The 21,429-nt window shown below is 49.7% G+C and overlaps 6 protein-coding genes across 6 annotated transcripts; 4 read left to right on the top strand and 2 right to left on the bottom strand.

Annotated features, from left to right (window-relative positions):
- Positions 1-1,381: 1,381 nt before the first annotated feature.
- On the top strand, positions 1,382-3,354 carry TRUGW13939_09101 (uncharacterized protein; the record flags this gene model as incomplete). The annotated part of the gene is made up of 5 exons (XM_035492226.1): positions 1,382-1,642; positions 1,702-2,115; positions 2,169-2,544; positions 2,598-2,645; positions 2,714-3,354. The coding sequence occupies 5 exons, from the start codon at positions 1,382-1,384 to the stop codon at positions 3,352-3,354; spliced, it is 1,740 nt and encodes a 579-aa protein (XP_035348119.1).
- Positions 3,355-3,837: 483 nt separating this feature from the next.
- On the top strand, positions 3,838-6,857 carry TRUGW13939_09100 (uncharacterized protein; the record flags this gene model as incomplete). The annotated part of the gene is made up of 5 exons (XM_035492225.1): positions 3,838-3,942; positions 4,017-4,431; positions 4,506-5,038; positions 5,092-5,138; positions 5,414-6,857. The coding sequence occupies 5 exons, from the start codon at positions 3,838-3,840 to the stop codon at positions 6,855-6,857; spliced, it is 2,544 nt and encodes an 847-aa protein (XP_035348118.1).
- A 216-nt stretch (positions 6,858-7,073) lies between these two features.
- On the bottom strand, positions 7,074-10,034 carry TRUGW13939_09099 (uncharacterized protein; the record flags this gene model as incomplete). The annotated part of the gene is made up of 6 exons (XM_035492224.1): positions 7,074-7,198; positions 7,252-7,789; positions 7,856-8,285; positions 8,882-9,241; positions 9,304-9,426; positions 9,487-10,034. The coding sequence occupies 6 exons, from the start codon at positions 10,032-10,034 to the stop codon at positions 7,074-7,076; spliced, it is 2,124 nt and encodes a 707-aa protein (XP_035348117.1).
- A 3,596-nt stretch (positions 10,035-13,630) lies between these two features.
- On the bottom strand, positions 13,631-14,455 carry TRUGW13939_09098 (uncharacterized protein; the record flags this gene model as incomplete). The annotated part of the gene is made up of 1 exon (XM_035492223.1): positions 13,631-14,455. One exon carries the CDS (start codon positions 14,453-14,455, stop codon positions 13,631-13,633), a length of 825 nt encoding a protein of 274 aa, XP_035348116.1.
- Positions 14,456-14,889: 434 nt separating this feature from the next.
- Positions 14,890-16,821, top strand: TRUGW13939_09097 (uncharacterized protein; the record flags this gene model as incomplete). The annotated part of the gene is made up of 6 exons (XM_035492222.1): positions 14,890-14,990; positions 15,094-15,831; positions 15,898-15,994; positions 16,055-16,314; positions 16,364-16,704; positions 16,757-16,821. 6 exons carry the CDS (start codon positions 14,890-14,892, stop codon positions 16,819-16,821), a joined length of 1,602 nt encoding a protein of 533 aa, XP_035348115.1.
- A 1,615-nt stretch (positions 16,822-18,436) lies between these two features.
- TRUGW13939_09096 (uncharacterized protein) lies at positions 18,437-20,744 on the top strand (the record flags this gene model as incomplete). Its single annotated transcript, XM_035492221.1, has 3 exons — positions 18,437-19,996; positions 20,055-20,493; positions 20,545-20,744. 3 exons carry the CDS (start codon positions 18,437-18,439, stop codon positions 20,742-20,744), a joined length of 2,199 nt encoding a protein of 732 aa, XP_035348114.1.
- Positions 20,745-21,429: the final 685 nt, after the last annotated feature.

Below are 21,429 nucleotides of genomic sequence, written 5' to 3'. Positions count from 1 at the left end.
ATTGATACATACTGTTAAATGAGATTCAAGTAACATCTTGAGCCCTTTAGATATATATTGTTTGTTAGCTACCATATATGTAAACACTAAATAGATAGATGTTCTTCACTGCTGGCTAACAGATGCGTGATATTGCATACTGCACGCACAGACAACACACCGACTACGTCTCTGGCGGCGTCAATTAATATCAATTGACACTCGAATGGCATATAGACAGCCATAGATCGACCAATCCAACGCGGTGGCGCCGGCCCCAGAAAAAGGCCGATCATGGTTAGGCCAATAAGCAGCACCTGCGGACCCCGCTCTCGGCTTAGGAAAATAAAAAATTTTCCCAGCTCCACTCGGACTTCTATGCGAGGTGCCTGTCAAGGTCAGCAAGTGACTCATTTTGCCAGCAGGGTCGATGGATGGTTCTGGCCTTTGCCTCCGCACGCTCGGCAAGGCGTCTGTGGGATGAGTTGTATCTCGAGATGCATGGGAATGCAAGTCCTGCCTCTCCTACTCGTAGATCACTTGGAAGTATCAGTGTGTAGAAGTGTTGTTATACTTGCTTTGCAGACGCCATCCCGTCTAATCGCACGTGCTTGAAGACGAGGCAAGCGAGGAGAATCCGTTGCAATAATAATGATGATGATGAAAGACTCCAACAGTTGATGAGTGGAGAAGCCCACCTAGCTTCAATGCTGTGGCTAGGGATATATTGTCACATCACATCATCGGATTTTCATGTAAGCAATCCCTGTGGCGCGCATATCGTTGGTAAAGGGTACGTGACAAGTAAAAGTTCCAACTTCCTGCAACCCAAATCACGAAGGCTAATACGCTCAGGCGCAAGGACGTTGTTCCTAGTGAGATTGACACCAATAGGGCGTTTGATTTGCCTGGCAGCGGGCCGTCTTAACCGGCTGCTGTGGATAATTCGCACTTTTCCCCGATCGACTAGTCTTGCAAAAGGGCGCAGATCCTGTAGTCCAGGCTAGACCGCTCCATCTATGAGAGAAAACTGCAAGAAAATTGACGCTTTCACTGCCTCGTAATGGCAAATTTTTGCCTAGTAGAGACAGCTAGCGTCTGTCTTCTGTACCCATTGATGCGAGGATGCCATCCCGACTGGCTGGTTCTGCGCCACTTATTCCCGTCAAGGATTTCTCTTCCGCTTTTCCTGTTTTATTCCTTTGGCTTCATGGCAAAAGCATTCCCCACTGTGGGTTCTTGGCTGACTAGCCTTGGGCAGAATTGAACTTGGTCCACGAAGGGAGGGAAAGTACTAAGTGGAAAAAAAAGACATGTAAATAAATAGCCGACTACTCCCACTGGGATAGGCTTGTCGGCGAGACCCAAAGACAATCACCTTGAACGCCAGGACCTGCCCACCATGCCAGAAGTCGACGAGATCCAAGCCGCCTCAACATCGACTCAAGCGATACAGGTCGATACGAAAACAATGCCTGTTCCCCCGCACAATGACTCGGAAGCCACACTGCAAGGCATTGCCGAGCAGGAGGACGACATGATGCACGAGGCAGTACAGGAACGATACCAGAATCCGTCTTCGTATCGGTTTCGGCGAATAGCGTCCAAAACTCTCGTCTCGTTCGGCCCAGGTGACCCCGAGGACCCGGTCAACTGGGGAAAGGTTGGTGACACCGCCTCTTAATGATATTTAAGACCCACCGTGCTAAGAAAGTGACACAGGGCAAGAAAATGTTCGTTCTTTGCTCCGGTATGATGCAAGTAATGAATAGCACCATCGGGTCTTCTCTTCCTAGCGGTGCTATCCAGTACATTGCCAAATACTTTGATATTGTTGACGAGGAGAAGCTCGTTCTTCCAATTTCGCTCTTCCTAGTCGGATATGTCCTAGGCCCACTTCTATACGGTCCGCTATCAGAGCAGTATGGTCGTCGATGGCCACTGGTCATTGGATATATACTGTTCTGTTTCTTTTCCTTGGGCTGCGCGTTGGCTCCCTCCTTTCCCGCCTTGCTAGTGCTTAGACTCCTCAATGGCATGGCGGCTGCCGCTCCCATTTCTATTATAAGTGGTGTCTACGCTGACATCAATGACGACCCAATCCAACGCGGAAGAACGATGGCATGGTTCATGTCTGTATGTTTCGCCCTCACCATCTTGCTCTCTGCAACATTAACTGACTTGAGCAGTGTACAGCCGTGGGCCCTATCATCTCGCCATTCATGTCCGGCTTCATCTCCACGGTCAATTGGCGTTGGGCCTTTTGGTTGGGCCTCATTATTGCCGGAGCCTCGTTCCCATGTGTTTTGTTTTTCCCAGAGACGTACGGTCCCGTTTTGTTGCAGCGTCGTGCACGCAAATTGCGCAAAGAAACTGGTAACAAAGGCATCGTCGCGCCCTTGGATCTCATGCCCCATGATCTACGGGCCACTTTGACGGTCACTTTGACCAGGCCACTGCGCATGATCCTGAACGAGTACATGGTGTCATTGACCTGCTTCTACCTTGCCTTGGCATATGCAATTTTCTATCTGTATTTTCAAGCGTACCCATTGATATTCGAAGGTAAATCCACTCGACTCTCCACATTCCCAATTCATCTAACCCAGTGTTTCTAGGGATCTACGGCATGAGCCCCGGTATTGCCGGCCTGACGTACCTGCCAAGTGAGTTAACGAAGCGAGAAACATCAAGTCAAAGTCATTGTGAGTAATGAGTACTAACGCGTCGCTAGTTTCTCTTGGATGCTTCATTGCCTGCGGAATATTCATATGGTACGACGGCTACCTCGAGCGAGCAAAGGCTCGCGGTGCGGCTTGGGCACATAACGAAGACTACCGCCGCTTGCCACTCGCCTGCATCGGCGGACCGCTCTATGTGGTCTCGCTGTTCTGGCTTGGCTGGACAGCATCGCCCAATATCCACTGGGCTGTGCCGATGACGTCGGGCGTCATGTTCGGTCTTGCTTATGAATTGATCTTCATGGCCATGCTGAACTATCTCTCCGACGCATACGAGACTTTTGCAGCCAGTGCACAATCCGCGTCGAGCTGCTGCCGGAGCATTTTCGGCGCTGTTCTGCCCCTGGCCGCGAAACCTATGTTCAACCATGTGGGAATCAACTGGGGATGCAGCATTATTGCATTTATCAGCTTGGGGGTGTCTGTCATCCCCTTTGCGTTCATATACTACGGAAAGACGATTCGACAGAACAGTAAAATGTGTCAACATCTGAAGATGCTGAAGGAAGAGGAAAGACGGGCCTGGGCGGAGGAAGATGCTGCTCATGCTTCTGCCGCTGATCCAAACGCAGACGTTGAGAAAGGCCCGTCTGTTAGGGATAGTGAGGAGGTCACAGAAAAGCACCTCCAGTAAGAACACTGGACGGGATAGCATGAAAGAGGAGGAAAAGGAACATGACTGCATTTTAATACCCACATGCATAGCAGTTTGCTTACATACCCACGGCGTCGGACTTTGTTTATTTACGAGTTTATTGATTTACGATATCATCCTTGCATGGCTACTAATTAGATAATGACTGTTGTTAGTAATGTTAATGAATCACCACTCAAATGCCCTCACTTTGAAAAAGCAATAATTCATCACATGAAATAATGCAATGACTTTGTTGTTTAGTAAACGTCAAAATTAGGGTTCGGAATGCCAAGACCGGCCAGCAAAAGAACCTCGGCTCATTCTCTGAGCCGGACACGCCGGGATTCATCTTGCCTCGTTGGTTCTTCTCAAACCCCGGGCGCTTTTCCAGCTTGCTTCATTCTTCTCTTCTTTTTTATATTTATTCATTCATTTTGTATATCCTTCTAATTGCAGCGTCATAAATCAGGCCTCGCGATAATGGCATCGAAAGGCGTTACCATGTTCGATCCCCCGCCGCTGGACGACAAGAAGGCGCCCATCGAAAACGTCCTGGAGTTAACTCCGATTCTCGACATTGGACCGGTACGCGCAAGCTCCTCCCTTTCTCTCTCCTCATCAGTAGTTCCTTTAACACTGAACTCAGATGGCGTGAATAGGATGTTTTCACCAACACTCGTCCGCTCTGGCATCCCCCCGGCGCGCGGGGCGTCTACGGAGGCTCCGTGATCGCGCAGTGCCTCAGCGCCGCCCAACGCACCGTCCCCGAACAATTCTTCGTCCATAGTATGCATTGTTATTTCGTGCTTGCCGGAGACTCTGAGCTGCCCATCGCATATCATGTCGAGCGAGTGCGCACCGGAAAGAGCTTTGCTACCAGAACCGTGCAGGCGCGACAACGTGGGCGGCCCATTTTCACAACGACGCTCAGCTTCAATAGAATAAACAGCGGCGGTAAGAAGCGTGTTGAGCACAGTACTAGGATGCCTGATGTCTCGCCGCCCAAGGACTTGCCTACATCGCGCGACCCGAAAAGCCCATTTGAGGTGCAGAATCCAGGAAGGGACACTATCTGTATGACATATTTTCTTTTCGGCCCTGTTTGAGTAAATCTTGGGCTAACAGATACGGCTTTTTTGGGGGTATAGCCAAGGATATTCCTCTTGATGAGAAGCGCGTGGGCCACTGGGTCCGTTTCCGCGGCCATATCTCAGAGCTCGGCGGGCGTCAAGCTCACCTTGCTGCGCTCGCCTACATGACCGATAATTACTTTATTGGTACCGTGTCGCGAGTGCACAACATTCCACGGTTCTCCTCGCCAACAGCGTTGCATCGGGCTCTCAAGGCGCTCAAGAACCCGTCCGATCTTGATAGTGAAGGCATTTCGCGGTATTTCAAGGAATTCGCCGAGGAGGAAGCCAGCGAGATCCGAGCAAGCACAAGGGACGGCACACTGACTGCAAATAAACTGTCCTCAATCATCAAGCGGCGCGACGACCGGCAGATTGGCATGATGGTGAGCTTGGACCACACGATATACTTTCATGATCCGCTAGGTTTCCGGTCGGATGATTGGTTGCTGTGCCAGATGGAGAGCCCGTGGGCTGGCGAAGGTCGGGGACTTGTGATGCAGAAGATATGGTCGCGAGATGGGGTGCACGTTGCGACGTGTGTACAGGAGGTTAGTTCTTTTTTTTTCTTTTCCTTTTGACTCTGGTCTAACTAGTTATACAGGGCGTCGTCCGTTTACAGCAGGATGAAGAGACGAGGGAATCCAAGCTGTGAGTAGTTTATTATTTCTTATATAAGTAGTGTTTTGTATTGTATATTCAATGTTCTATAGAGTGATTAATAAGTATAAGTATAAATAAATACAAATAAATATATGTATAAAAATATATATATACCCCTTATATAAAAATAAACATCGGCAAATGCAGGCGGCATCTAGTCCCGGGCAGACCCCCCGCTGATTGGCCGGATATTCCCTGATTTGAGGGCGCGTTGACACAATTTCACTACTCCACGCCAACAACTAAACTCTCTTTCTCACCAGCGCCCGCAAAAACATTGAAAAAAATGCTGCTCGCTGCTTCTTCCTCTGGGAATCTCGTCTCACAACGAGCATGGGCACCCTGACGAATCTCCCGACCGAGCTGATCCTCATCGTCACCCGGCAGTTGCGCAACATCGAGGACTTCCTTGCTCTGCGGTCCACGTGCCGCCTGACCTACGACATCCTCAGCGAGAATACCGCCCCGCATACTATCCTCGACCTGCTCGCTGCGTCGGCGCCGACTTTTTGCTCGCCGCATCCCTATTTTCTCGTCGCTGCTCTCGCTCGACAGACCTCGGAATGGGCTCTAGCTGACCCCGCCGCACGGATTCCGCCTCTGCGCAAGGCATTCCGTGGCGGCATCGACGCTCTCTTTGCCTTCTGCCTCGAACATGCCCCCCGCGGCCTCACCCTGGATGAGATTCGGCATCTGCACTCCCTGCGTTTCAGCGTGCTGAACCCTCTTACCGATGCCATCGACCGCATGGCCGGCCCCCAGTACAATGCCACGCCTGATTTCTGGGAGGGTGGCGTGTCCGAGCCCAACACCCTATATACCGAACCTAGCCGAGCGACGATGCAGATTCTGATCTACGGCGAGTTATTCGGGACATCCTTTGATCATTTCCTGGACAGACCGCTTCGTTTCGCGGATACGTCTGTTCCAGCTTCGCCTGCTTCGCTCTCTCCGCCCCCCTCGGCATCGTCGTCGGTGTCTTTCTTTTCCACCTCTTCCGACCCCCGGTTGCCGAAAGAATACCCTGTCTTTACCATCCAAGACAGGCTCGATTTTGTGAAATATTGTATCCCTGATTGGAACTGCTCCGCATGGGGTCCCTTTGAAGTTGACCGAATTGGCCCTTACCAAGTACGCGAGGTCGAGGGTGACCACACATCCAACTTACCCGCTGACCAGACCGCTCTCCGACATGTCCTCACCTGCCGCCGCTGGCGACGCATGTGGCGTGAGGGAATGGCCAAGGTTGATAAAGACGATTTCTCGCCGCCGCCGCCAACCAGAAGGTTGAGCATCATTAGTATCATGAGTTATGAAGACCGTTCCTCACCGTCTCGACCTGCCCCAGAAGACATTGGACCGCGAGCCCACTACTGGGCCGACCACTTCAGTTGGGTAGGCGACGAAGGAAAGACCGATATACCAAATTTGTCGACCGAGAACTGGCGACAGAAGCTGTATCGCGACGCACTGGTATTCCAGGGCATCGAAGGCATGCAGCTTATCACATTACCAACCCATAAGATTAGTCCACGTGTATTGGAGAAGGCGCGCTGGATTCGGCAGAAGATTTCGGAGTTACAAGTGCCCATTGAGATGACGACGTTTGGACGCTTGACGCCAATGCTGGTCTCGTCGGCGCCCGATCTCTCGCAGGAACTATGGCTAGGCGTGAGAGGAAGGTGGCGCCCCTCTGTTAATGTATGAATGTGCATATGACAAGTTGATATCTTGTTAGGAGTTTAGACTGGGGCTTTTTATATATATATCTATATATCTATATATCAATTGATATCTTTTGGTTTTCATCAAGATTTCTGTTACAACACTTGGAATCGCACAGTTTTTACACAACAATGTCCGTATTGACTGGTATATCTATATGAAAATAATATCCTGTACACTTGCGAAAAGAAGATTCAATCACGAGGTAGTCGATGAATTACCCATGTTCTTTTTGATATCCGTCGAGCGACCGGATGGGCAAAACACAATCTCAAACCCGGCCCCTTGCTTGATCGTAAAAGTTGATGTGGTGTCGTCATATGCTGGTTGTGGTCAGTTTCTTCTAACTATTAATAAAAAGTCTGGAACGACATACCATAGCTGTACGCATCAGGACACACTTTCTTAGCCGCCTTGCTGTACATGTTCGGACTACACGTCTCTGGGGTACTGTGACTGCCGCTACAACAGTCGCTAGCACGACCGTACTTTGAGCACATTGACAAACACGGGTCAAAGCTAGGTCGTTTGATTCCATCATCTGGATAAGGAAAGACTCCATCACCTGGCTTCCACGGTTTCTGCATCTGTAAAGGCCAGGGGCACCACCGAGACACCGAATGGGCCTCGAGTGCTTCCTCTAGCGGGGTGACATATGTAATACTCCCAATAGTGGTATTTATGGGGACCGTGGTAGCGTTCATTTGACTAACAGATGTCAAGAAATCCGCGCTTCCTATGCAAACCGGGTTCGTGGTGTTCGACGGAATGTTTCTAAGGTCGGCATTGGTCGATTCATTATGTAACGAGACGATTCCAATCGGGAGGTTGTAGCCGTCTACCAGGGAAATATCATAGAACGATAAGCTCATGCTGGTCGCCAGGGTGAATTCAGCGAGCGACGCCGGTTGTCCCTTTGCGAAGGAAAGAAAAATGTTAGCAAGTCATTTTTCAAATCTCCCTGCAACTAAAAGACTCACTGTTCCTTTGCAATCGAGCAGCCCACCACAGTCACCCGTCAGACAAGCCGGAGCGGACGCGTTCAACGACGCCCCATTCGAGTTGAAACTGCAGTTTGTTCGCCCCCAGATGCGGCCCTGCCAGTCGGGGCTGACATCAAAGCTGGTTGTGTTTCCAGGAAGTGCGTGATACCCACCAGTCGATGGCCCTGTTCCTGCCTGGGTTTGGATCGCGGGATAGATATCGCTGGGACATAGGTTGGTTATCCTTATCGGTCTATGGGAAGAATCGGCAGTGGCGAGCATCATCGGTTTCAGTTTCATGTGGTGAATCGCATCTGCGCTCTGTAGGATTAGAAGAAACGATGACACCCAGGACATGGTGCTGGCCGATGATAGCATGGTCATAGTCACCAGGACTAAGTTGAGTATTTTATCGGTCACTGAAAGTCTGAAACGATGGATTTAGATTTTTTTAAAAAATTCATTGTAAGCCAGAACCGGCAAATACTGAAGGCAAGAACAAAGAAAGGCAAAGAACCAAGCAAGACAAAAACGAACGATGGTCGAGGTGAGACATTCTGCAGAGTCATCAATTTGAGGTGCAAGTATCAGGTACAACGGCAGCTAGCAAACGACTGGCCACGGATGAAAGGTCGAAGCAGATAAGCGCTGGCATGACGTCGATCGCGCGCGGGGCTAAGCTGTTTGGGGCCTAGCTCCCGGTCGTGCCTGCCAAACGGGAGCGCTGCCGGCCTCCTGCCTTCCCCACGCCAAGTTTCCCAATTTCTGAAGAATCACAAACACAAAGGGTTATAGTTACAACAATTTAATAACAATTTGAAACAGAACATGAAAATCGCAGAACAATGCGTCTTTGGTAGGAAATTTTGTTCAGACAGCCTCCCAAACTTTTGTGTCATATCGGCGTTATAGCGAAGACCAGCAAACAACAGCAAGCAAGCAAGAACAGAAAAACAACAACAGCAGCAGCAGCAGCAGCAACGGGAGTCGAAGAAATACCAAGCTTTGTCATATTAGTCGGACGTCGAAATGCCCATTTGGTCACAGTAGCCCAGCACCGCTTGCCCCCAGACATTTCGTCCCTTGTACTTGGCCATGTCTTCAGGCCAGCTTTCGATTTCGGTGGCGAGTGCCCGGAGCTGATCCGGCGGCAGCTCATCAAGCGTGTTCAGAGTCGTCTTGACGCTGAATACTAGAGCTCCTGAGCGAGGCAGACGGCGAAAAGTCTGTCGCTCACGGCGGAGGAGAACGTTGTCCATGAGAGACCCTGGTTCCTGCTCCGTCAGCCCTTCAGGCCGGAACAGAGTGTTGCCCAACCCTTCGTTGGATTCTTTTGTCTCCATGAAATAGTTGGATCTTTCCATCGGCGACTCAGGTGTGAGTCTACAGAAGAATCTATGGCAGTGAGTTGTTTGGCCTGTGGATGCAACTCGACGGATACATACTTGTTGACCGAATGTCCGATCTTCTCCTTCCACTGCGGCACCGGCCCATGCACTTGGGAAATGGTCCATCCGATGCGTTGTTGGACGGCCCATCCGACGGGAAATAGCGTTGCACTCGCAGCCCTGTACCTTCTATTAGCCGAAACTCAATCAACAACTACACTAACAACCATGGGCTCATACAGATAGTATTCTCCTTCGGAGTTCATCATTAGGACATTTAGATCTTCCATCGCCAACCGCACTGCGATCTCTAGCGGTTCCATTGTGGAATCCGATCCACCAGAAACAAAGGTCTCGCCGGTTTTGATATTCTGAATTTCGGTCTTGCCTCCATCTTTCTTCATCTGAAACATACTAGGGTATCTTTCGCAGAGAAAGTCAGATACGATTTCTAGTATCTCAGCACAAGCCTCTCGTGACTCCGGCAGACATTGGAAAACCTTTCTTCTCTCGTTTTTCAGGAGAGAGTTTCGAATGTCGTGTTCCTTAATATAATTTTTGTCCACGGTGAGCCAGTTTCGTTCGTCCAGTTTCCGCAATCCCATGGTGATACGGAATTTACGACTGCCTTTGATGGCATTGCAAGGATATGGTGCCGTAAGTGTGACATCCAGTTCATCGGGTTTGCTTGATGCTGCTCCTCGATGCGATAGATAGACGTGTTTCACCAGCCATTGGACAAAAACTCCAATGATTGTGAATATCGTCAGCGATAGGGAGTGCACCATGCTTGAGGGAATAGACGAGGTAATCGACGAGGGGGGGAGGTGTTTATGTTGTGATCGCCAATAGGTTTAGGCTTTTCCGAAGAAGCAATTACAGTTGGAAAGAAAAAAGAAAAGAAAAGAAAAGAAAAGAGACAAGGATGAACAGCAAGGAAACTCTAAACGGGAAAAGAAACGTCAGGCCGAGATTTCTGCGTGCAGGTCCTTGACCTCGCATTTTATAACATTTTTGCGCTGTCACACGTGCCTTGTTCTCAGGATTGCTAGTATATCACAGTCATCGCCTGGCTGTACCTGGCCCAATTTCCCCACAGAATGTACAAACCGCCACATGATCGATCGGTCTTTGGTCTGGCAGGGCAACCTAGCCCCGTCACAATCATCCTTTTTACTTCAAGCGCCAGGACTAGAAAAATTCCAAGGAAGGGCGCTATGGCTTCAGGCTGGCCCTTCTTCGAAAGCCAGTGGAGCTGGGAGAAACGACGATCATTGGCTTCGGTGGTCGGCCCAGGGCTACTAGCGTAGCAATTTATGACAGTATCTTGCACATCTTAGGTCAGGATCACTCAAGTGGATTTTCACACTGTGGGCTAAGGTTGCGGGCAGTGGGCAGTGGGCACAGTCTAGATACCACGCACAACGTAAACCAGCATCATTACGGCGTGCTAGTATGGACGAACCGGGGACTTATTTTTTTTCTGTGCTTGCGCGTGATGATGTCCGTGCATCGCATCTGCAGCGGCTCACTGGGCACTGGCCAGCCTTTTTGTGTGTCGATCCACCAGCCCAGCATATAGGCAAAACGGTTGTGCCACAAACATCAGCCTTCCAGTCAGCAATTGCCGCGACAGGAAGCACGAGACTCGGTGCATCGATGCAGGTTGCAGGTACCGACTGGCTACGCTACAATTTCTTTCAATGCTTTGTCGGCCTCCTCCGTATTTCCGGCTGCGGATCGCCTGGATGGTCACTATGATTTTAGCACCATCTCCGCCTTTTACCCATCCCAGCAGAGCGGGTCTATGTAACTCCCCACACTTAGGCCTCGCTAGATTGCAGCCTACTGACCCCCTCAACAAACGTCGACCAGTCACAAGTCCGGCATAACTTGTCCAGCGTGTTTTCTTTATTCCCCGTACGTACCAGGCTTCTTTTTCAGCTCCATCCGGATCAGGGTCTGCCGCCCCGAGCCGACGTTTGGACAAACCTCCCATACTTGTCTAGCACGGGGTATTTTGTGGTTTCCCGCGCAAAGCGCGCTTGCCGCCTGGAATTCGCATTGACCATACATCATCACAAACCGGGAAAATTTAGCAATCAGGAGCCTCGTAAAAGATCTCCGGCACTCTAACAATAATGTTTTATCCGCCAGCCAATCGAAAAGTTCAAACTATGAGAGAGATGACGTCGATCATGTTTTCTTTTTTTATTGGCAAAGGGGCAGCCTGTCTGCGACTTGTCGTTTCGGGAGCACAGGGTCACGTTAAGGCACTGACCAATATTGAGTCATGATCGTACGCAGGAAAGATTCAGCATAGCCACAAGACGTCGATTCAGCCGACAAATGTCGTCGACTCGTCATTCGCAGAAGCCACAACTTGGACCCCTCTGTCTGAGCGAGAATTGCTATCAACCCTATTCGTGCATCTTGTCTTATGTCAGGAGAGGGCGCTCGGTTGTATTTCAGCTGTCATCATGCGTTCCGGGAGCCGAGTTTGTATTGCCAATTTTCTTGGCTTTGTGATGAAGCGATTGCATCTACGTACGTAGTATTTGAGATCTTTGCATGATGGTCAGGTCAGCCTTTCTGCTGCTAGGCAGACGCCAATTTCTACGTCTTTTACGTGGTCCAACTCTACTAGGACCACATAGGGCCCTCTGTGGAAACGGCTTGCGATCCTATTCCAAGATTTCGAAACCAACCATACTAGACGGTCTCGTGCTCCCTCTGCTTATGTACTCACAACTACCATCGTATTCAAGCCTCTCTAGACGCACGGGCCATCACCGCCACTTCAAGGTCTAGAGAGGGTAAAAAAAGCGAATGACATATTTATGCAAAGCGCAGAACTATAGCTATGGGTTTAGCATTAATATTTGACAACGTAACACGCGGGCTTGTTTTTCTCCGCAGCCAATGCCCCCCGCTCTCCACTATACAAACAACTGATGGACAATCCTGCTATTTGTTGACCTGTAAGTCCGGCCTTATGGGGGGATCCGCCCTCGACTCGAGCTTGTTGATCCAATCAATGAGCGACTATCGACTGATCTAGATCCCCGCCAATCGTTCTAAATTCATTACTAACTCTTTGGCGACTGTCATTTTAAAAATGCCTCATAGAAACAACTGCATTTTCCCTCCTTTTTCAAAGGTGTCACGGTTTGATTTTTTTTTTCTGAAGTAGTATTGAGCTGTTTGCTGCACAAAAAGACGAAAAGAGGAGCGACGGCCGGAACTGATTAGGCCGAATCAAGACAAAACTGGCGTCCTAATCAATTTATCAGAGTCATCGCCCTGTGGGTCACGATAATATTATGGGTTGCAAGTCTATGGCTTGTTTTCTATTCGCTTTGAAGTCCTCTCTTGCCACACAAAAGCCGCCTTTTCGTTTGATAAAAGAGGGTATTGTTCTGTGCTAACACCATATCAAAGCCTCGATAATTTCGAGTAGCCGCGTTTCCCACGGTGGATATCTATGAAGAATATGAAAACGGCTTGCATTAGAGAAAGATAAGGTTTACATCCGAAGGCCGAATCGCCGTCTGTGTAAGAATAATGGCGGTATGTGTGAGAGTGGACACATACGGCTGATTCTCGGATCCCGAAGCACGCCTGAATCCCGAATATGTCGAATTATTCCCAAAGTGTTGCGTTCAAAAGACAAGATACTAACAGGATACAGATAAGGCCAGCTTCGTTGATCAGCACATTAGGGGTATTTGTGATACCGAGCCGTTGTCCTTTGTCCGAGGGTCTGCTGAGATGGCAATGACTATGACTAAACCGTCTGGCATTCAACACACACACACACACACACACCAACGTTATAACTTTATTAATATGCGCCAAGATGTTCCACTATGTCTCTGATGACTCGCTTGTTGGTACCGATTGGCAAGTTGAGGAGTGCTCAGGTCTCGGATCATACCAACGGCAGTTGGAGTAACATGCTAAATGATAGTGGTACAGCTTAATAACGATCACGTAAATATACTTGGAAGACGTCAGGTGCTTCCAGGAGGTTGGAGTACAGTTTGGACGGGGGATTTTTTCCAATTGGTCATGTGACGGGTTGAACCCTATGGGCAGCCATATGTGGTTTCCCTTTGGCTGAGATATTTAATGGGGATGTTACTACCAAGTTAGCATGCGGAATATTCTATTAGATAATGGTAATGGCTATCTATGCACGCAACATTAAATATAGTACGTAATAGACACTAGTTTCAGAAAGAGAACTTGGCTTGTTGTCTCTAATTTTCATAAGTCACACATGAATAATCTTATTATTGTGAAAGAACGCTTTTCGACATGTTTTTCTCCAAGGATTTTATAAGAGTTGATAAGAGTGTGGTCGTCAATCTGCCCCCAAGTTCTATGTTGAAGTAACGCTCAGTGCCCGCCACTGTGTATCAGATGCAGCGAGAGCCTCGGCTGCTCTCCCAGCATAATCCACTGCATCTGGCCCAATCAACAAACGCAAAGGCGGCTCGGCCTCGTCTGTGAGTTTTATAACTATATCTGCAATCTTCTCTGGAAGGGAGGGCTCAGACCCAGAACGTTTCCGATGGTTCTCGACAACGGCTCCCACTGTGGACTGGTAAGGCTCACTCACAGGCGGGACGCCCATGGACGACCCAGCCCAGTCCGTTCGAATGCCACCAGGTTCAAGGACAGTAACCTTGATACCGAACGGGGCTACCTCCTGCGAGAGTACAGTGGAAAACCCGCCCAACGCCCACTTTGCGCTCTGGTAAGCTGAGAGACCAGGGACACCGACCCTGCCACCTACAGAAGAAACTTGGAAAATATGACCGGATCTTTGCTGGCGAAGAATCGGCAGGACAGCTTTGGAGACGTAAACGACTCCTAACAGGTTTGTATCGATCTGGGCTCGGAAATCTTCAATGGTGATGTCTTCCACTGAGGCAGTGTTTGCGTAGCCAGCGTTGTTAACGACGATGTCGATTCGGCCGAATTTCGCATGTCCGGCCTGGACGGCTTGGATGACCTGATCGTTATTGGAGACATCTAGTGCGATTGGAAGAATCCTGTCATGGCCATACTTTTCGACGAGGCCGTTAAGTTGTTCTGGCTTTCTGGCAGTAGCAATAACAGAGGCACCGGAGTCAAGGGCGGCTTTGACGATGGAGAGACCGAGACCGCGGGAAGAGCCAGTGACAAACCACACTTTCGACATGGCGATTTATCAATGTGAGAGTATTAAACTTTTGAGGATGTTTTTTTTTTTTCTTGGAAGATTTGAGCTGTACAAATTCAATCTGAGTCGAAAGTAGAGGAGACTTTATAGTTTATACCCACCATGACTGCGGCCGCACCTACTACTCATCTGCCAAAGAAGCGGCCGCTCTCCTCCGCTTCTCACTCAATGACAACAATTAGTAACTGACTGCTTTAACATTAAAAGTAAGTGTGGCGAATCAGAAACAAGCCCCGGACTTTTACGTTCTAAAGAAGTCACATTTGTCGTCGGATTTTCCGGCGGCTTAACTCCGGTATATATACAGCATTTATGATTTGCGGCCGCACTTGGTTTTCCTCAGCCTCCGCTCTGCGGCCGCTCACTCAGACCCTTCCCAGGAAAACCAATTTTGTCAACCAGAATCGCCCACGATGGAGTCCGATGCTGATCCGGTTTTATATGCTTGCGCTCCATGCAAGAAAAACAAAAGACGCTGCGATAAGCGTGTTCCGAGCTGCGGCTCGTGTCTGAAGTTGGTCATTCTCTGCCTCGTTATCAGCCATTCCCGTCGCACTGCAAATTGTACATAATTCAGATGATACACGTAACTAGCTAACACATACATACACAACCAGGACCGGCCGAGTATGCGACTACTCAAGCCCTCCACAGGTGACCCCCGAGAGCGAGATCAGTGCCCTACAGCGCCGCGTCCAGGAACTCGAAGAACATGTCCGGCAATTTCCGGTTCAGATGCCATCCGTGTCTTCTACAAGCGGGCCGGTCGATTCAAACTTGTCGATACAGGCTTTTTATCTTGATTCAGAGGTTTGGTCCTCCCTGAAATTCCCCGACAGACCTGCACAGATTCTTGCCCCGGACGATATCTGTGCAGCTCTTGGCGACCAGGCCGATATCGATAGTATCAAGACGGGCTATTTCCAGAGTATACATGTCTGGCTGCCGTTTGTTAGTAAAATTAGAGTGAGCCGGCTTACTCAGGTGCCACAGAGTTGCCCAAAAACAGACATCGCCCTACTTTTGCTGTGCATGAGATTGATTCAAGAGGTTCCGGACAGATATGGTCCGCATTCCTTGGATCTCTATAACCTTGCAAAAGAATTTAGCAAGAGACTTGAGTTGGAAGGCCTCCTTACTTTAAGTACAGTTCAGGCTGGTGTTCTTCTTTTGCTCTACGAAATTGGGCATGGTATTTTTCCAGCTGCATTTATGACAATTAGCTACTGTGCAAGGCAAGGGGTTGCCCTTGGGCTACACAATAAATTTGCCCCTCAGCTATATGGTAAACCACGATTCTGGGGTGATTGGGAGGAGAGACAGCGGGTGTGGTGGACAATCATGATTCTTGACAGGTGAGGAAGCACTGGTTGTTCTCCTTTCATTTTGCAAGTGTTTGCTAACACTACTTTTTTCCTCAGATACGTGGCTATTGGGGGTGGTTATCGCCCATTATGCACCGACGACCCTGGCAGGGACACGTTTCTGCCGGTGGATGATGACGCTTGGAATAGTGGTGTAAGTCTGGGAACAACATGCGTATATCATTTTTAAATATAGTTAACAAATGACCGTCAGGAAATGGTACCCCCCGAGCGCGTGTCGTTGTCATCAAAAACCATAACCAAAGAAATCTCCTCATTTGCACGGCTAGCTCAGGCATCCAATCTACTTGGCCGTGTGATAAGACACTGTGGTGATTCATCACTGGAAATAAACTTCATGCTGGATGGCTTCGAGACGCTCTGTCAGGCAAACTATTCGCTTTTGGAACTCCTACAGAACCAGGGTCCGTTGACAGGGCTAGACGCAGTTATTGCAAGGACAATATGCTATAGGTGAGCGTCTCGTTGATTGATAACATTACTTAATGTTGACAAGTTCTAGTGCACTTTTCAAGCTCTCTGATAGCTATTCGTGCGAATTGTTCTATGAGGAAACACAATACGATGCTCAGACCGCGCCTCGTGTCCGTCAATGCTTAGAGAGGTCTCTTCATATAATGAACGATATCTGCGGCCAAGTCACGACTCTAATCCAAGAGGTCCGGGGACTACTTACTCCAGAGACACTAAAAACAGCCTCACCCTTGATGCTGGAATGTGTTTATACCTGTGCTCAAAGTATTTTATGGATTTCACAAGAGACGAATAATCAGCAACTCGCATCTGCGAAGATGGTGAGCGAAGACATGTTGCGGTTCTTGGACGGTAGGTGGAAAGTAGCAGGTAAGCAAGCGTCTTTCGAACTATTATAGTTCTGCGAGAGTTCCCTACTGAGATTTGTTGCGCATAGGTGTTTACTTGGAATTAACTAAGAGAAGTGAGGTAGGCCAGGATGAGTGAAGTGCATATGGTCTGCATTGCATTAGCAAAATATCAATTACTACTAGAGAGCTATTTGAAATGAAACCCCCATCAATGCTGGCGGCCTTATATATGGATCTCTTGAATACACTTTTCTTTTTCAAAAGGGCAGCGCATTTGAAATCGCTATGCGGAACCGTTAGCCTGAAGTTCCAAACACGCGCAGGCAGCACAGATATAGCCTGCCAAGCAAGGAATTTTTAGCATATTTGACATAATAATAATAATCCTGCAGCCACAGACCCTGGCCCAGACGGGCGGTTCGGCCTGGAGAAAACGGGCGTTTCAGACTTTCAGGGCGTACAGATGGATCCTCCAGCCACCAGCCACCGAGAGGAACAGGCATTGTGGGGTACAGCACGGTTCGCCTGGTACGTTGGAACTAGTAGTAGCTATTAGCAACGTATTTCGCGTGGTCTAGTGAATCAAATCTCCGAGCGAGAAGCGTGGTCGACGAGGATTAGATGCGAGAGAATAATAATAGAGTCAGTCAGTCGGCCAATGAGCGCGCTGTCCGGCCGATAATAGCGGGGCTGCGGGGGACCTTTCCCTTGCCCGCTCCTATAAATAGAACTTGTTTCTATTGTTGCAAATGGGTGATTATTATTAGCTCTCCTAGTTGAGACAGACAGCTCTCATGCCTCAGATAGTAGCTCGTCTCAAACACCGCTGGACGATTGCTATATTTACATTTTGCGCGATGCCTGCTGGGTTCGTCCGACGTCCGGCCTCGGAGCGGTCTCCGTCAGGCCGCAAGGCTGACAGATCAATTGATGCTCTCTGCAGGGAACGGTATTGCATATAGCAATTGGATGGTGTTAATTATGATTGCGTACTATATCGTAGAGGAGTGCGGCGATGTAATAGACCAATGGTAGTCAGTAATAATGGCCAGTTCTGGCGTCAGTGGCTCTCGCTCTTTGGGCCGTCGCTCAGCCTCACGCAGCCAGACCCGGATCAACGTTATAAACACTCGAGACTTCTCCCGGCTGTCGTGCGACCCCTAACGAATGATTAATTCTTGGTAATCTAGCGAGCGATGCTGCCTACCTCCACCCACATGCACCACCAGCCTCCCTCAACTTCGCTTCCTCTTCTCCCTCTTCGCATCAAACAACGCGATTCTTGGCGCAACTGTCAGCATTGATAATTTTCCACCTCGTTTGTTCTCCTGCTCTTTCTGCGTCTTGCTGGAAACAGGTCTGGTCCATGGCCCCGCCGCAAGCTCACTGCTGATCGAGTCGTCTCCCCAAAACTACCGTGTCGATACGACCTTGGCACTCAGCCCCGAGCCTTGTGCTTATCCACCCACCAGCCCAGGCCAGCCTGCACAAAAAAAAAAGATTCTGACACCGGCAGACTCGCGTGAATTCCTGTTCCTCTAATCGAGTCGTCGTCCCTTCAAAGCTGCCCTGTTGTGTTTTGGCGTTGTCAGTGCTGAGTCTGCCTTGTCTTGTCGCTCGCTCCCACAGCAGGAAGGAACAAGCCTAGTCTCTCGTGCCCCCCGCGGAAGCCGTCGTTACTTCCCTCTTCGCTTCTCCTCCACCTCCACCACCACCTTCTTCTTCTCTTCCTCTCGTCTTTGTCTTGCCCTATGTCTTCATCCTCAATGACTTCGCGGCTCAAGTTGTTCAAGCGCAGCAAGGACAGCAGCACTTCCATCCCCTCACAACAGTCGAGCCCCTCAGGGACCCCCTACGTCCCCCCGCCGTTGAGCACCGCGTCCGCCAGTCCACCGCCGCCCTCGAGCTCGTCCACCACCAGTCTTCCCATGAACGGCCAAAATCCACCAGGACGACCGCCCAGCTATTCGCACGCTGGTCGTCCGACGAGTCCCATGCCGCCGACTGCCCAGCAAGTCGCCCACCACCCGCCCCCCATCAACACCAGCGCTCCGTACGGCCAGCCCCCCCAGCAGCAGCAGCTCGGTGTCGGAGGCCCGCCGCCTCCCGGCTATGGCTATCAGCCTCAGCAACCCCCAGTACAGTCTACGCAGCCGCTCCATCAGCATGGGATCCCCTCCAGCCTGGGCCCGGCCCAGGGCGTGCGCAACCCGGCCGCCGAGGTCGACGGCACCAACCGAAACAAGGCCCAGCTGATCGTGGGTATTGACTTTGGCACCACCTTCTCCGGTGTCGCGTTTGCCTTTGCTACCAACAACGAGGCCCGCGAAGACATTATCACTGAATGGCCTGGTGCCGGTACGCATACAAAGCAGAAGATTCCTACTGTGCTCTACTACGATCAATACCAGAAGGTTGTCGGATGGGGGCCTGATATCGCCGATGCCCTCGCCCACACCGGTTACCCCAAGTTGGGCGTTCAAAAAGTCGAGTGGTTCAAGCTACAGCTGATGCTGTCTGGTAACACCTATATCGATCCCATTAACCTGCCTCCTCTGCCTCCCGGCAAATCTGAGATCGACGTTGCCGCCGATTATCTCTTCAAGGTGCGCCAAGCTATGCGCGCCCAGCTCCAAAAGACCCTGGGTGAAGTGTTCAATCGTGAGGAGCGCAACATTCGCTACTATTTGACCGTGCCCGCTATTTGGAACGATGCTGCCAAGGCAGCAACTCGTGCGGCCGCCATTCAAGCTGGTTATTTGCGCGACGAGAACGACAACCGTCTTACCTTGATCACTGAGCCCGAGGCTGCCGCCATGTTTTGCGCCAAATCCGGTCTGTTGAATCTCAAGGTAGGCGATGCCATTCTCATTGTCGACTGTGGTGGTGGTACCGTCGACTTGATCGCCTACGAGGTCGAAGAGGAGAATCCCTTTACAGTCGCCGAGTGCACGGCTGGTTCCGGAGACTCGTGCGGTTCAACCGCCCTCAACCGTAACTTTAGCAATATCTTGCGTGCCAAAATTCGAAAGATGAAACTGCCCGACGGATCCCGAACGGCAGGAAGAGTATACGCCAAGTGCATCATGGACTTTGAGAACCGAATCAAGGCCGATTTCCGCAACAACGGCCAGAAGTGGGCCGTCGATGTTGGTATTGAGGCCGACTATCCAGACGCCGGCATTGAGGACGGCTATATGAGCTTCACCAACGAGGAGATTCTGCAGTGCTTCGAGCCTGTCGTCAACCGAATCTTGGAGCTGGTGCGTAACCAGATCATTGCCATCCAGGCCCAGAACAGGCAACTACAGGTGCGTATTATCATTTTCCGTCGCTTTTTTCCCCCATTCAAACTAACCGAGTTCTCAGAACGTACTCGTCGTCGGTGGATTTGGTGCATCCGAATATCTCTTTCAGCAAATCAAATTACATGTTCCCCCGCAATTCCAGTCCAAAGTGGTGCGCCCAATGGACTCTGTCGCCGCAATCGTGAAAGGTGCAGTCACAGCTGGTATTACCGAACGAGTGGTCACACACCGAATTGCCCGTCGACACTACCTCATGGCTACCCTGCAACCATTCAAGGAGGGTTACCACCCAGAACAATACCGCGTCCCCAGCTTGGACGGCAAAGACCGATGCAAGTACACCCGGCAGATCTTTGTGCAAAAGGGTGAACGAGTCAAGATTGGCGAGCCCGTCAAGGTCAGCTTCTTCCGTCAAGTCGCGCCAGGAGCGACTCTAATGTACGAGGATATCTTGTATGCATGTGACGAGGATGTCTGCCCCGAATATGTCAAAGACCCTCGTAAGTTATTTTATCTACCAGCCGCTTTGCCCACACTAATTTGAGAAACAGGAATCAAGGAAGTTGTCACTCTCACATCCGACTTGTCACGTAAAAACCTAGAGAAAGACTTTGAACGCATGGATACACCCAACGGAACCTTCTACCGTGTTTACTTTGACATCTACCTCACCCTCGATGGATCCGAATTCAACGCTGAATTAGTATGCCAAGGCGACGTGATGGGCCGCTGCACCGCCCGTTTCAAGTAGGCTCCAACTTGACGCATGTTGACGACTTATGAACAACCGAAAATATTCCGTTCGATCTACAAGACTCTGTTTTTCTTGTCATTCGCATTATTCCCCTTTTTATTTTATTATTTTTTGTTTCATAGATGACGGGGTTGTGCACAATGTCCAGTAGATACGGGGCATGTCAGAACCAACGTGATTGGGTATACTGTCGAGTGAGCTTTGTGAAGCCATTTTTGTTTCAGGCGTGAAGGTTTTATTTATTTATTTATTTTTTTGATTTATACCACGGCTGTGATGTCGCGCGTCGTTCAGTTTTGAATGATCTGTAATGCATTTTCCCATTGAACAGGTACTAGCTTATTCCATCTACACCTACATCTACATTGATAATATATTCCATATTTGGGTGTAATTTTAGGTTTATTTAGTAGAATTATCAATTGATGCCTCTTGCTCCCATTTAATCTACATAAAAAGAGAAGAATCACTAAACGAGGAATGGTTCGTCCACCATGCGAAGAATGCAGTCCCGCGTTTCACCCATTCAAGGGAGCGACTATTATCCACATTGATGCCAGGGGCTTGCAGGGGAGCCAATGGGCCATGGGAACATAGCTCGGAATAGATATGATAAACGTATCTTATAAACAGGTGCGCTATTTTCCATCGCAGAAGTACTATCGAAAGGGGGTTTTTTTTT

Source organism: Talaromyces rugulosus, chromosome V (assembly GCF_013368755.1).
Source record: "Talaromyces rugulosus chromosome V, complete sequence".
Classification (NCBI taxonomy): domain Eukaryota; kingdom Fungi; phylum Ascomycota; class Eurotiomycetes; order Eurotiales; family Trichocomaceae; genus Talaromyces; species Talaromyces rugulosus.
The sequence above is the reverse complement of the archived record's forward strand: the minus strand, read 5'-3'. Positions and strand labels throughout refer to the sequence as shown.